At 35.6% G+C, this 16,757-nt stretch overlaps 1 protein-coding gene across 1 annotated transcript; it reads left to right on the top strand.

Moving 5' to 3' along the window:
• Positions 1 to 9,202: 9,202 nt before the first annotated feature.
• On the top strand, positions 9,203 to 16,555 carry LOC128639545 (proteoglycan 3). The gene is made up of 6 exons (XM_053691679.1): positions 9,203 to 9,293; positions 9,580 to 9,639; positions 9,785 to 10,029; positions 12,494 to 12,628; positions 14,311 to 14,416; positions 16,399 to 16,555. The coding sequence occupies exons 2-6, from the start codon at positions 9,582 to 9,584 to the stop codon at positions 16,455 to 16,457; spliced, it is 603 nt and encodes a 200-aa protein (XP_053547654.1). The 5' UTR covers positions 9,203 to 9,293; positions 9,580 to 9,581; the 3' UTR covers positions 16,458 to 16,555.
• The last annotated feature ends 202 nt before the right edge of the window (positions 16,556 to 16,757 follow it).

A 16,757-nucleotide genomic window follows, 5' to 3' on the forward strand; every position in this document is an offset into this window, starting at 1 on the left:
TAGTTATGCTTTTCAACATAAATTAAGACAATTAAGTACATTTAATAATATAAGTAAATTGAAAAGTCTCTTAAAATTCCATCCTCTGTCTGAATCATGAAAGTATAATTTTGACTTTTATTCCTTTAAAACATATATATATATATATATATATATATATATATATATATATATATATATATATATATATATATATATATACACACACACACAGAGACTATATGTGTATTTTTATGTTGTTCTAGACCGTTGCAGTTTGTTTGGTGAGATTTAATAAACTTAGTTCTATAAATCCAAAATCTCTATATTATATGAGCATTAATAATTTAGTACTTGGTGAACAGAGAGTCATAAGGGAAGTTTAAGATAAGAATAAATATGTAACACAATAATGGTGTAAATTGCAAGTGTTGTAATAAAAAGACAAAAACGACAGTTAGAAGTAGTAGTAGATTGCTGCAGCTCATATATTTTTTATATAGATAAGATAAGCTACTGATTCTGTGGCTTTTACTTGTGTAAGAAATGTAATGTTATCTTCTACATATTATAATGTTGTATTGTAAAAGTAAAAAGGAACCCTCAAATATTCTGTTTTATTTATCAAAATCAACAATCTTTAATTTGTTATTTTATAGAAAACCTGTGTTCCCTCTTCATTCTTATTTTCCTACTTCAACACCTCTCTTTACACAAACACAATAGAAAAAAGATGTCGGCTTTCTGGGAAAATAAAATCTTTATTCTTCATTGACAAGGATAAAAATCATCCAAGGTAAAAACAAAACACAAACCTCAGAAGCACCTTCAAGACGCATTTCGGCTGGTAGTTTTAATCATAGACATATGCAAACATCACTTTGTACTTCTCATTAAGGGCTGATATTCCATCTGGTAGTTACAACCCCTTTAAACTACACTTATTTATTTACTCTAATAATAATAAACACACGGACACAGAGAGCTGGGTATAAGACCATATCATGGTCACGTTTATTTAACCTTTAAATAAACCTGACTTCAACTGAAGTGATAACTAAACGTTTAACTCGTGGCGGCATTCGAGGTATAGTAAAGTATTAATAACAGCTCCATATGACTAGAGGTCGCAGCCAGGTGTTATGGAATTGCAAATTGCAAAGGGGGCCACAAAACGTGGCTCCACCCCATTCCTTCTAGGAGGCGCAGACGTCCTAAAGGATCTTCAGCCAGCAGACCCGCGGGGCAGGGGCCGCCCAGGTCCCGACCTGAGGACATCTCCCCCGCCCATTAGCCCGGCTGTCACCCCTACAGACTCTGCCCTCAGGTGTTTATGGCCACGACCTCCCGCCGCTAGGAGATAAAACTTGTCTTTGCTTCTATCTATAAGGCAACTGGTAGGAAAAAGCCTTGCAGCAATTACCACCAGGAAGCAACTAAATTACTGCTAAGGTCTTACATCGATTAGGCCAACTAACCCTATCCCCGCCTTTAGCCTGCTAAAGAGCCAGCAACCAAAAGAAGCCATTCGCCTGAATGACGCCATCCAACTATTATCAGTATAACCAATGAACACAGGGGGTTGGGAGGGAGGGAAACTTTCTTCGTTGAAAATCCCAGGAAGGAATCTTCCAGAACTTTCCTTATAAACTGGTAAGTCTAAGACCTCCCCTAACCTTGCAACATTGTTGCTAACACACTGCACTGGGATTTTCACTACCCTGGCAGGCCCAGGCCCTTAACTCCATTACAGGAGACTTTGCTACCTTACATTCCCCATATAGAGTACTGAACACGTACTGCTATTAAAAACAGCTAGGTGTGTATTATCCCTTTAAGATAAAAAGGAAACATCTGTTAGAAGATACGTACAGAAACTCAAAAGGGACTTTAACATTGTGTCCTCTAACTGTGACCATAGTGAGTTTATAAAAACAAACATTACTTAATAAATGAACATCCATTGAGATGGAAACTTACAATAGAGAATATACTTAATATACACTGAAAAAAACTATTTGATATGCTGGAGAGAAACATTTACAAATATTATGAATTGCTAAACATACTGTTACCTTATATGTACAATATACTATTGCCACCAAAGAGCAAATATTAGCACTGACAGAATAAGCCCTAAACATTAATGTTACATATGAAATAGTTTATATTCTTATCTCCAAGACTAGAACTGTCAGCTCTCTATACACAATAGATTAAACACTTTTGCAGTGGGTAAAATAAAAGTATTACAATAATGTTGGGAGATTCATATGGTGTCCTTTGAAAGATATTGGTTCCCATGACTTGTCAGGATCACTAACCTGTAAGTCAACGGAGGGCCGGACTAACCCTATAGTAACCCACAGAAGAAGAATGACTGTGCTAATACAGAGCTGGGTAACGTCCCAGAGACAGGAAGCTTTGCAGCAAACAGGGGACTGAGGACCACCGTAATCTATCATTCGGCTTCTAGACATATCGCGCTGTGCTAAACTTGAATACCCACAGTTTGTATAACTGTCGTGCAGTAAGAAGTGCGCTATTTCCAATCAACAGGCACAGTGTAAGCACAGGAATATGTACTAGGACTTATATATCTATATATATTTATATATATACAGTATATATATATATATATATATATATATATATATATATATATATAATCTTGGCACGCTAACCTCTGCACGTTTTCTGGATTCCTACTTCCTTCAAACTTCCAAGGTAAAGCCTAACACCACTTCATTAGAAACAGTTATATTAGTGCTTTGTTTGTGGAAGGCAAGCAAAAAATTCCTCTTAATGGTACATGCAATTCAAAATGTGTATATTTAAGAAAGGAAAATAAAAGAGCTTTTCAGTTAACATTCCTTATCTATTTGCTCTGTCTGTGCTGTAAAAACCTCTGTAATCTTAAACAACGTTCCAATTTACCTCTATTATCAATTTGCTTTGTTCTTTTGGTATCCTTTGTTGAAGAGTAAACCTAGGTAGGCTCAGGAGCAGCAATGCTACTTGATGATTGGTGGCTGCTTTTATATGCCTCTTATATTTGGCTCATTCAAATTGCTCAGCTAGCTCTCAGCAATGCATTGCTGCTTTGGAACCGACTTTTCAAGAAAGGATATCAAAAGAGCAAAGCCAAAATAAACAAAGCAAATGTAATAATTAAAGAGAAATGAAAAGTTGTTTAAAATTGTATGCTCTATAAGAAACATGAAAGTTTAATTCTGCTATACTATTGAATACAAATGGCATTATAAAGATATTTTAATATTGAACAGATATGTTTGATTTCAGAAGAAAAAGAGAAATCAATTTTACTGATCATCATAGCTATACCTACAAATGTACCTATTAACAAATGCAATTTCTTAACTGATAGACAATAAGGCGGTTGATTTATTAAATGTTGAGCGGATATGATTCGCTGTAGCGAATCATCTCCGCTCAACTGTGCTAAGTACGAACAGCATATGCTGTCGGCATTTAACATTGCACAAGCAAGCAGGAGCTGTCAATCATTCCGATCGGATCGGGATGATTTCAATCCGCCACCTGAAAGGACGACCTCTGCTTCTTAACTTACGCTTCAGGCAAGCGTGAAATTATGGGACTCCGAAGCAGCATTGATTGTTGAGCCATTGCAACAAAAAGTTTATACTATGAAATTTTATCAGATCAAACTATTTGCATCCTTTTAAAATTTTACACAACTAGGAAATATTTAGTAACATAGTAACAAAGTATAGATGAGGTTAGAAGAAGACAGAAGTCCATCATGTTCAATAAATACAATTCCTACCTGATTTATAATAAAGAAGCTGCCAATTGAACTAACGTTAATACAATTAAAAAGCTGACCCATTTAACTCAAGCAATCATATCCCTAAATTCTGCTTTTATCTGGAAATGTATCTAAGCCATTTTTAAACATATCTATGGTATTGGCATTCTCTAGCTCCTTAGGCAAAGTGTTCCACAATTTTATTGCTTTTATAGAGAAAAAACAATAACATTGCTGGAGATTATGGGGCTGATTTACCAAATGGCGGGTGGACATGATTTGCTGTAGCGAATCATGTCCGCCCGACATTGCTGAATGCTGACAGCATACGCTGTCGGGATTTAACATTGCACAAGCAGTTCTGATGAACTGTTTGTGCAATGCCGCCCCCTGCAGATTCACAGCCAATCGGCCGCTAGCAGGGGGTGTCAATTAACCCAATCATATCCGATCGGGTTGATTGCTCTCTGCCGTCTTAAAGGGACAGTCTACACCAGAATTTTTATTGTTTTAAATGATTGATAATCCCTTTATTACCCATTTCCCAGTTTTGCATAACTAACACAGTTATAATAATATACTTTTAACCTCTGTGATTATCTTCTATTTAAGCCTCTGCAAACTGCCCCTTTTTTCAGTTCTTTTGACAGACTTGCAGTCTAGCCAATCAGTGCCTGCTCCCAGATAACTTCTCGTGCACGAGCACAGTGTTATCTATATGAAATACGTGAACTAACACCCTCTAGTGGTGAAAAACTGTTAAAATGCAATCTGAAAGAGGTGGGCTTCAAGGTCTAAGAAATTAGCATATGAACCTCCTAGGTTAAGCTTTCAACTGAGAATACCAAGAGAACAAAGCAAAATTGGTGATAAAAGTAAATTGGAAAATTGTTTAAAATTACATGCTCTATCTGAATCATGAAAGTTTATTTTGGCCTAGACTGTCCCTTTAACTGCTGTTTCTGGCGAGCCTGAAGGCTCGCGCGGAAACAGGGGCATGAGGGGCCATTTGGCCCTTGATAAATTGGCCCCTAAATCTCCTTTCCTATAGTCTTAAAGTATGACCTCAAACAATTGCCTTGAATAAACAGAATTTCTGCAAACTCTGTGCATGGGCCTTAAATATTTTTGAATATAGTAATCAAATCACCTTTCAAGCACATTTTTTCTAAGGTAAGCAGACATAATTTGGCTAACCTCTCCTCATAGTTTGAAGCCTTCATTCCCATTATTAGGGATTTATATAGCAACAGAATAATGCTTCCTTCCCTTGCATCTATTTCTCATGTAATACTTGCTAGTACCTTATTAGCCTAAGAAACAGTTATTGGTATGGGCTTGTATGTTCTAGTTTGTTTCAACGTCTCTCCCATGGGTTCATCTCTTGTGTATACTGAAGAAAATAAATGGATAAGTACCTCAGCCTTCCCCAGTTACTGTTAATCATGGAATCCTTCTCACATTTAATATACCTTTATATTAATTTTTAGATATTTTTTTTTTACAGTTAAAGGGACAGTCTAGTCAACATTAAACTTTCATAATTCAGAAAGGGCATTCAATTTTAATCAACTTTTCAATTCACTTTTATCAGCAATTTTTTTGTTCTCCTGGTATTCTTAGTTGAAAGCTAAACCTAGCTAGGCTCATATGCTATTTTCTAAGCCATTGAAGGCTGCCTCATTTTTCAATGCATTTGACAGTTCTTCACAGCTAAAGGGCATTAGTTCATGTGTGCCATATAGATAACTTTGTACTCATGCCCATGGGGTTACATATGAGAGGGCACTAAAATGCAAGTCTGTCAAAAGAACTGAAATAAGGGGGCAGTCTGCAGAGGCTTACATACAAGGATAAGGCTATCTTATTGGTCGACACGGAGAAGGCCTTTGATCGGGTCGGTTGGGACCATCTGTTCTTCGCTCTAGACCAATTCGGATTCTCAGGATACTTTACCAATTACATACGGTTAATTTATAGCGCTCCTTCATCTGCGGTTATTATCAATAATACGTCTACTCAATGATTTGACTTATTCAGAGGGACCAGACAAGGCTGCCCACTTTCCCCTTTCCTATTTAACATCAGCGTAGAGCCTTTGGCCATCCGATTAAGGCAAGAACTTGATGGGATCTCATTGGCGGATGAGAAATTGGTCCTGCTTCTTTACGCGGATGATCTTTTATTCTATCCAACCTCAAGGTTACTTTACCTATCTTGCAGGCTATTATTCAAGAGTTTGGGGAGATTTCTGGATTTAAGATTAACACCTTAAAATCAGAACTAATGTGGTTATATAAAAATCCCTCACACTATATCAATCACCCCTTCTTAGAGGTCTCCCAGATCACATGTCTCGGCCTCCGATTATCCAGAAACCCGGAAGAGTGGTATAAGTTAAACTATAGGCCGGGGCTGGATTATTGTAAAAAAAAATTGGAGGAATGGACTATGTTGCCCATATCTCTATCTGCTCGTGTGACTTTGATTAAATCAGTCATTTTTCCAAAACTTCTGTACATTTTTCAAAATATCCCTTGGTTCTTACATAAAAAAGATATCATTATATATAATAGAGCATGTTCCAACTTTCTATGGAAAGGAAAGAGGCCGCGGATTGCCTCCCATAGGCTCATGAACTCCAAGCTGTCAGCTGGCCTTGCACTCCCTAACATCCAGATGTATAACCTGGTTATTATATCTAGATTTGCAATAGATTGGTTAACTGGAAAGGATCAAATCTCCTCAGTTACCTGGGAATCCCAGATAGTGGCCCCTTTTCAGCTGAAGGCCCTCCTGCATTGCCCACTCACCTCACTCCCATCTAATATATTTTACTTGTCTACTTTCAAGAATGTTATTGTGGCTTGGCAGAGACTATGTACGGAAATTGATTGTTCCCCTTACGTTTCACAATATCTACCTATTTGCGGCAACCCTGATTTCGGTCCAGGTCTTTCCAACCAGATATTCAAAGATTGGGAGTCAAAAGGTCTTAAAACTATGAGTCAAATACGGGATGCAGAAGGCCATCCATTATTGTTTGCAGAAATTGCAAACAAATTTGATTTAGGTGCACGCAAGTTCTATGCCTACCTTCAAGTCAGGCACTTTTTTCAAGAGCTGCTTACAAAACATGGGAATAACTGGACTATGGGCAAATTACAGACCAGGATTTCTATTTACGCTTCAGGAATGCACGCAATTTCCCCATTATATTTACTTATAAACCAGTAAGCGTCAAGCCTACAGGTGAGTGACATGATTGCAATGTGGGTCACTCAGTTTCCAGATATAAATGATCATACTATTATTGGAAGCTTTAAAATAACTCAACAGAGTTGGGTTCCGAAATCATGGAGGGAGTCGCAGATAAAAGTCGGTTTACAGAGATACCTCACACCTGCTATTCTTTCAAAGTGGTACAATACAAGGGTTCTCTGTTCTAGATGCTCGTCAACAGAAGCAGATCTATTTCACTGTTTATGAAGCTGCCCTAAAATATGCCAATATTGGAGGAAAATCTCTTATTGGATGACTGTAGTCCTGGAATTGGATCATAAGCTATCCCCAATTGAAATTTTCTTTCTGGTGAAATTCCAAGGAATAATTAAGAATTATAGTCTGATAAATACTATAATTTTAACGGCACGTAACCTCATATTCAAATCTTGGAAGGCCTCTTCAGCACCTACAATGACACAATTTAAAACGGCTTTGATTAATCAATTCACGACAGAGCAGTTTAATATACCATATCCACAAGATAAATATTTGGCCGTATTTTTTAAAAAGTGGGAAACGTTTGTAAGATCTCTGCCCTTAGTACACCTAAAAAAACTGATTAAACCATTTAGAGACTCTGAGTTTGTTTTGATAAATATTCTGGCGGGTCATTTTCCTGGAGACTGGGCAGCTGGCATTGAGTGAACTTCCTGGGGGAGGTGGGGAGGTGAGAGAGAGGGGAATTTTTCTTTTTTTTTTTTTATTGTATTTTTTCTTTGGGGGGGAAAATAATTGTAAAAGAAAAAGAAAAGGGGAAGAACGGTTAGTAATATGATACACTTGTATTTGGTTATTTCATGCACTCGTAGTTGGCCATATATATGGCCGTCCTGTATCATCCTCAGGACATGTATTAATATATGGGGTCTTTTGACTCTTACTCTGACACTTATTGCTATTATTCAAATATGTATGTAATGTTTTATCAATTGTGATGCAATGTTTTACTCCTTGTAATTTATTTTGTTGTAACTCTCCTATCCTTTGCTATAAATAAAGTATAAAAAAAAAAAAAAAAGATACAAGGTAATCACAGACGTTAAAAAAATATATTAATATAACCATGAAACTGTAACCATCAGAAAGATAGTAACAAAAAACAAAGGCGCCCTCCACAGGCTGTCGTAGAGGATAGATGATCACCAGGGTAAGCTCTTCTTAAGAATTGATGGAAAATCTGAGAAAAAAATAAAAGAGAAAAAGGCGCTCCAATGGTGCAGAATGTTAAAACACAGCTAGATCTTCCCCAGAAATGATCCCCTTACAAATAAATGGGTACTCACAAACAGAGCGCACTATAATGCAGTGTTATTCTTGCAAGCTGGAGTATTCAGAGCCCACCAGCTAGCTCCCACCAGATTCGATGTGATCTTGAGTCTGGGATGAAAGAACAAAAATGGGGAGGGAACCAGGGAGACTCCAATGGTGCAGATGGTCACTAATGCTTTCAAAGCCCCCAATATGTGCCCCTTCTGTGATGGAATACTCACATATGCTGCGCACTATAATGCAGTGCAAGTAGTGCAAGCTGGTATATCAGAGTCTACCAGCTGACTCACTCCAAAGAACATGATCCACAGTCCAGCAAAGGATATGAGACCCCAAAATGAAGCTCGCAAACCAATAAAATAAATTAAAATATCCCAAGGCAAGGGATATATTTTATTAAAAAGTAGTATAAAAACAATACAAGAAATTCTGCTACGTGTTTCAAGATGCTGCTGGCACCTTTTCATCAGGCAAAACTGGGGAATGGGTAATAAAGGGATTTTCCATATTTTTAAACAATAAAAATTCTGGTGTAGACTGTCACTTTAAAAAAAAACAAAAAAAAAAACATTTAAGGTTTTTCTTAGAATCTCCTACATTTTAAATTTTGGCTAATCTCATGGCTCCTTTGCATGCTTTGTTACATTGCTTATATAATTTAAATAGCCTACTGTTTTTCCTAATTTCTCTTAACACATTTGTATTTATTTGTATTTTTTTTTTGTACTTTTATAACTATGTGTTATGTGTTTTTTTTTTATCTATTCTACATAGTTAATGTCATGTTTTATCATACAGCTTCTTTCATCAGTACCACTAATATCATCATAGTAAATCATACTCAAACCCACAACTTCCCAAAACTAGAGTATAAATAGAGAGAGAGATATACCTAAAACAGGATGATATAGCTACAACTGAAAGCTCCTAACTTACTGAACTAAACAATTTGCAAATACCTGCTGAGAAGGTAATATACAGCTATCAATGTGAGATTGATATATGTGATAATAGGTATACTGTATGTATATTGATATATATATATATATATATATATATATATATATATATATATATATATATATATATACTATATATATATACTATATATATACTATATATATATATATATATATATATATAAATACATACACAAATATACATTGAGAGAGAGAGGGAATCAGAAAGAGTAAGAGGCAAAGAAAGAAAACCTATTTTTATATTTCTATTATAATATGCTTTTATTTCCCCAACAGGGATGTCTCATCTTTTTTTCCTGCTTCTTGTGGTTGGAGCTATCTCTGCTCAAGAATCTGGTGAGTTGACATAAGAAGCAGAACTTCTGCTATGTGCTATACTTATAGATTGACAATCTCCTTTTGGGGGATTTTTTTTTTTAGAAAGATCTATATGTTTTCCAATAACTTTTAGGTAATGTCTCTCTTTTGTAATTATGTTTAGGAGACTTTTCTTCAGGTGAATCTCCAGATGACTTTATTAGTGATGAAGAACCAACCATCTATGATAATGACCATGAAACACCTGATGAGTTAGACAATGATTCTCCTAATGACTGCCACATGGAGAACTACCACAATGTAACAGTGGAATTTGATGAAGAAGTGGCAGATGCTAAAGTGTGTCCTGGAAAAGCTGACTGCTCTTATCGTTATTTTATATCGGCAAGATCATTCTACCAAGCTCGGGTTAGTAAGCCTTTTCTATATATAGTACCATATAAATATCCTTGTGTCAGCAGGTAACAATGTATATAAATGCTCATTAGGTGATTGTTACAATTGTATTAATTAAAGGGACTCTAAACCCAAATGTTTTCATTCATGATTCAGAAAGAGCATGCAATTTTAAGCAACTTTCTAATTTACTCCTATTATCAAGTTTTCTTCGTTCTCTTGCTATCTTTATTTAAAAAGCAGGAATGTGATGCATAGGAGCCGGCCCATTTTTGGTTGAGAACCTGGGTTATGCTTGCTTATTGGTTTGCTAAATGTAAGCCTCCAATAAGCAAGCGCTATCCATGGTGCTAAACCTAAAATAGGCTGGCTGATTAGATTTACATACCTGCTTTTAAAATAAAGATACCAAGAGAACGAAGAAAAATTTATAATAGGAGTAAATTAGAAAGTTGCTTAAAATGTCATGCTCTATCTGAATCATGAAAGAAAAAAATTAGGTTCAGTGTCCCTTTAAACATTAAATAATGCAATATATCTGCTAAATATAACAATATAATGTTAGTATGGTTGTTGTAATAAAGTGCAATATTGTTTTAAATGAGTTGGAATATTATATATTTGTTAGTGCTGTGGGTTCATTTCTAGCTTGAGGAACCATAATGTCAGATCAAAGTTTACTTAATGTGTAATTCCTGATAAAATCATAGTATTATGGACATAAGTTTATACATAAACAAATAATTTGGAAGTTGCACTCCCAAAACTGAAAAAAAAACTTTCTTATTGAAGCTCAAATATGAGCAACGTTTTGGGCCCTTTTTAAAACTTGATAAAGAAGCATGTGCCCCAAAACGCTGCTGATGTTTGAGCGTCAATAAAGAGGGTTTTTTTCAGTTTTGGGAGTGCAGCTTTCATATTAACTGTTTATGGTTATTAATTGGGTCCATGGAAGAGACCCGGGAGGTTTGCAATACTAATGAAGTCCATATTTATGCTAATCTTCAACCCTTTAGCTCTACCTCGAGGCAGATATTGAAGATGTGTTAGCAATGTACTTAAAATAACACCTTGTGCCAAATGAACATAGGTAATATGTCACACAGTACTTTGCCCAGAGTACTGTGCTGACTTAGTACCTATGTCCAGCACAGAGGTGCATGGTGCAGTCCCCACTCTCAGTTTAGTCAGTGGGGTACTGTTACTAGGGGACTGAAGGCATCTGCCTTCATATTGTAAGGGAGCACTAATCATGCTCCCTTAACATATGAAGCAAGATCCTCGATCTGTATGTGTTATTTTTTTTTTAAATTATCCATTGGTGCCAAGGGGAACTGTGGGAGGGAAGTAGGAAGGTTGGTGGGCAGCCCAGTGGAGGAGGGGGGAGGGAAGGGCAGGGCTCTCTACACAACAGCAAAAGGTTATGAAGGGAGACGAAGGGATGAAGCCCCACAGTGTGGAAAAATATTGGCGGGCGTGAAGACCCTACAGTACAGAAAAACAAACATGGTGGGGAGCATGGCTGCCAGTAACAAACATGGTGGGGAGCAGTGGGAGGGTAAGAGAGCTGTTTGGGAGAAAGGAGGGTGAGGAGGGATCTACACTACAGAAATATTAAAAAATAAAAAAATTATTAAAAAAAGAATAAATAAAAGCCCTGACAGACTGTCTGCCACTGCCCAAGATGGTGGTGACCATTAGGGGGGGAGCAGTTTGGGAGGGATCGGGGTAGGGGGGTAATCCATACACTAGAGTAACGGTACTTGCCGGGAATTTCAGAAGTATAGTGCGCAGCTGCAATTAGCGACCTCCTAATTCCCAAAAACCAATGGCAAAGCCATTTATTTCTGCTGTTTCTAAAAAAAAAGGGGCTCCTAGAGAAGCTTTTACAACCATTGTTTTATGACTGCAGTAATTGTTTGTAAATAATTTCAGTGAGAAACCCAATGTTTGCAAAAAAGTTACCGATTTTTTTATATTCTCATATTTGGCGGCCAAATAGTGGTATCAAATATACAATAATGGGCCTAGATCACTGGTTTTAAAACATGTCCTCAGACCTTCCTAACAAGCCAGATTTTGCAAATATCTGAACTAGAGCACAGGTGAAATATTCAGCTGATTAGTAAACATGGTTATTTTACCTGTTGTCACCTAAGGTAATCCTGAAAATCTGGCCTGTTAGGGAGGCCTGAGTACAGGTTTGAGAACCAGTGGCCTAGATCAATACCTTGGGTTGTCTACTTTAATATATATATATATATATATATATATATATATATATATATATATATATATATATATATATATATATATATATATAATTTTTATAGGTAAATAAAAAAACAAAGGCTCTATTTCTGTTTAAATGATGTGATAGCAAAAATCTAAAAATTCTTTGGTATGTTCGGCAAGTTTTTCTCTGAAATCCCTGGTAGCGAAGGGTTTAATGCTTATTTTGTTGATATATTCACAGAGAGCTTGTCGTTGTAGACGTGGGCAAATGTCATCTATTCACAGACAAAGTACTAATTCGTTGCTGGCTAGAACGGCAAGACGGGCTAACAGGCGTACTACGTTTGCATGGATAGGTGCGAGGAAAGGCTGGTGGGTAAGTAAACTGTATTATATTATCATAATATTAGGATAGTGAGCATTTAAAAGGACATATGTTATGCTATACAGATGTAACATCATTCAGTATTGAATATTTTCCTACAATATTTAAATCATGTCTTTTTTTAATTGTGAAAATATGGATATTTAAATGTGCCTTTAATTATTAAGGGCCAGAGTAAAAATAATGCGCTAATGATAGTGTGCGCCATGATAAACAGTGTAGTGCTGCGCTGCACTTACATTAGCGTGCAACTTGATATTACAAGTCTATGGTAAATTATTTACTAGCACAACATACTTTCAATGGATATCGCGACCGTGCTAAATAGTGCTGGTATTACAAGATGAAAGTTATTATTTGCGCTTGAGTGAAGGCTGAAACTGTGCTACAATATTTAGTGAGGCTTGAAACGTTAAGTAAAGTGTAAAGGTTAAAAAAAAAGTTTCACGAAACACATCACAAGCACATTAAAGTAAAGTATTACACTCTAATATGCACTTTTTAATAAAAAATATATAATTTAAGTATTGCTTAAAAGATTTTTAAAGGTGTAAAAGGGATATGCATATATATAAAACACCACTCATGTCATATATTTGTTGACATGTAAATGGTGCGATAAACAATATGTAGGACGCACTAAACGCCCATTGCGGGATAGAGCCCTCCAACACTTAAGAGACATCAGCAACCCTGACAGTAACACTCTAAGAGCCAAACATTTTAGACATGAACATCAGTCAAACTACATGTTTTTACAAATGCAAGGAATTTATCATGTACCTAGACATATAAGGGGTGGATAAAGGGAACGACTGTTGGAACAGAGAGAGGTTCTATGGATTTTTAAGTTACAATCTAAATACTTAGATGGTTTAAACTCAATTATGGATGTTAATTAATTTTATTGAGGTCATATCACAAACATATTATTTTTCATTTTTTTTTCTAAATTATAGAACTTTTGAGTTAAACCAAAATATGTATATATAGGTATTTATTCAATGATACTGCTATTTCATGTGTGTGTGTGTTTTGTTTGTTTTGTTCTCTTTCTTTTTCTCTCTTTGTTTTTGATGAAATGTTGAAATTTAATTTATATATGTATAAAGTATACAAATAATATACACAAACAAGATTTCAATGTTAACCATGAAATGTAAGAATATGTCCCTTTAAGGATTAATTAAATCAGGTGTCTAGTTGTAGACATTTTGCTTTAAATAGCCGTCTGGTTGGAGTCTGTGTATATGCCAGTGATCAAGGGCTAGGGGAAGGCCCGAAACATGTTTGGCACTCTTTTCCACCAGACTGTGGATTTTTTTCATTGATTATATGGCTTTCTGTACTTTTATTTGTTCATATTAAAAATCCTGTTTTTTAACTTTTTACTTTTGACTTCCTTCATATGAGAGTTGCGGATAATACTCTCTCTCTCTCTCTCTCTCTCTCTCTATAATATTCGTTCTTATCAACATTCTATTAATTAAATCGAATTTCTACAATAACATTCGTTCTAACATTCGAATTCGAATATAAACACATTCGCCCATCTCTAGCCGTGATAAATCGTCTCTGTCTTTTGTATGTTTTTGTTTCTCTTTGGTTGATTGTCTTTTACTCACCAAGTCTTTATCTGATTTTTTTTCTTTTTGACAACAAACTTCTTGCAGAAATGTAGTTATTACTTTGTGGATGGAACTCGATTTGACTATACTAACTGGGCATGTGGATACCCTAAGGCCAATGGAAGATGGTGCATTGCAATAAATGTTAGAAGTGAGTAAACTTAAAAATTCAGAAATGTGAACACAAAGATAAGAGGAAAGGAGAAAGAGGGAAGTAGAATGTTATATACAAAAGGAACAGAAGGGGCTATAATCATGGATTGCTATTTCCATTGGACCATAAATATATAATATTCCAGCCTCTTGTATTTTAAAGCCAGACATTTAGTTTCACTTTTCTTTATTGGGCTCTAACGATCTTGGATAATTTCAGAGACATGGATAACATACATGAAGAGCCCTTAAAATCCCATATACATTGAAAGATTACATAAACAATGTGAACAAATTCCACTGCACCCTAATAGTAAAACGCAATAATACTTAAAGGGACACTAAAGTCAAAATAAACTTTCATAATTCAGAAACATCATGCACTTTTAAGAAACTTACTAATTTACTTCCATTATCAATTTCTACACAGTCTTTTATATTCACACTTTCTGAGACACCATCACTTACTGAGCATGTGCCAGTGGCAGCTCGTGGGTTATTCAAATGGGGGTTCACTATACTGCCTCTCCTCTCACTTGCTCCATACAATGACTTAGTGTATAGTGTCCCTTTAATAAACTGTATTAATGACTTAGTTTATTGTGTCCCTTTAATAAACTATATTAATGACTTAGTGTATAGTGTCCCTTTAATAAACTGAGCAAAGGTGGTTGAGTATTTTGCAAGGTTTAATTTTAATGGGAAATATTATACATAGAAACACATAGGTCATAATTATGTCACATGATCTAGTTTACCACTCAGGATGCTATGTGGGTTATATTTTTGAGCTATGTTTTGTTTGTTGAACCACACTGTATTGTTTATCCTGCTATTCTTGGGCTACCATTTTTTAAATCATTATTTTAATATAGTTGCTTTTTCAGGATTAGGACAACTAACCAGACCATGTATTATTGCATTTGCATCGCTATAACTTAGTTTGGGTTTTTTGTAAACACTGAGACTTTTGTCGGGTCACCATCAGATTCACAACACGACCCCCTCCCAACCAATATCATCAATGGTCAACAAGCTCAACAGTAATATTTTATTTGGTATGGGGTTTGGTCCTGCGTAAAAAATAAAAAAATAACATATGTTTTAAAGTAAAAGTATGATCCAAAAAAATCTTATATACTGTATGTTTCTTTTTCAGACTCACACACTTTCTTCTCAAGTTCCTCCACTCCCTACTCTAATCTGTCTATCTGCTAATTCTAACAAAGTCTTCTCTGGTCACTGTTTGACTCTAATTAATTTTGCACTGCTCACCTCTCTGCTAAATCAATAAGCTCCTCTCCGCTCAATGGCTATCTCCACAATGAGTTTTTTGCGCCGTTGAGGGGGAGGAGCCTCGTCAAGCGTGATGACGTATTGGAGCACAGGCTGAACTGAACACCACCCCACTCGCACAGTATAGCCTGTGCGATTAAGCCTGTATAGGGATGGCTTGGAGGCTGGGAGGGGCAACTGCAGGGAAATGCATAGATCACTATGAAAGGCATGTAGGGCTCTACCGCACGTGCATTTAAAAAAAAAAGTTACAATTTTTTTTTTATTTTTTTTAAAATAAGTCTGGATTTGAATTTTTGGGTTACAAATACAATATCATTTTTCCAATAGGGGGGCTATTGGAAAAATTATATTTTATTCAGCAAAAAAAAAATTATTTTTCTTTTGGATGGGGGTTTACGTGCGGAAGTGCACATATGGAGGAGCATCCACTGGCATGTGCACAAGTTCACAGTGTTTACGTTAACTAGTCTGTGGTTGGCTAATGGATGTCATATGACACAGGGAGCCAGCAAATGGGGAAAATAAATAAATTTGTCAGAAAAAAATCTACTGCTAATTTGAAATTTAGAGTAGTGCATTGTGTTTTTATTATGCACTTTTTAATTATGCAATTCTACTGTATTTAGTGGTCCTTTAAACTCTAATTTGAACCTAATTAACGCTATATATGTTTTTTTGCAGCTGGTAAATGGGTCTCTCTAAGATGTCATACTCGTCTACCCTTTTTCTGTACCATCTAAGCATTTGGATGAATTGCAGATGTGTTTATTTCACAATGACAAATTCGCTACACATAACTTTGATGATTATCTAAACAATAAAGCATATTGAAAAATTATTTGTTCATGTTTCGTGTATTGTCATTTACTGAAACAATTATTTTTATCTTTGTCATAATTAAAGTGACAGTCTAATCTAAAATAAACTTTCTTGATTCAGATAGAGAATGTAATTTTAAACAATTTTCCAATTTACTTTTATCACCAATTTTGCATAGTTCTCTTGGTAATCTTAGTTGAAAGCTAAACCTAGGAGGTTCA

This window comes from Bombina bombina, chromosome 9 (genome assembly GCF_027579735.1).
Source record: "Bombina bombina isolate aBomBom1 chromosome 9, aBomBom1.pri, whole genome shotgun sequence".
NCBI lineage: Eukaryota > Metazoa > Chordata > Amphibia > Anura > Bombinatoridae > Bombina > Bombina bombina.

Bases quoted from the DNA above. Each gene is read 5' to 3' on its own strand.
- LOC128639545 (XM_053691679.1), top strand. From the start codon at position 9,582: ATGTCTCATCTTTTTTTCCTGCTTCTTGTGGTTGGAGCTATCTCTGCT. The intron at 10,030-12,493 runs GTTAGTAAGCCT...ATATATTCACAG, and splicing joins GATCATTCTACCAAGCTCGG to AGAGCTTGTCGTTGTAGACG. The intron at 12,629-14,310 runs GTAAGTAAACTG...AACTTCTTGCAG, and splicing joins GTGCGAGGAAAGGCTGGTGG to AAATGTAGTTATTACTTTGT.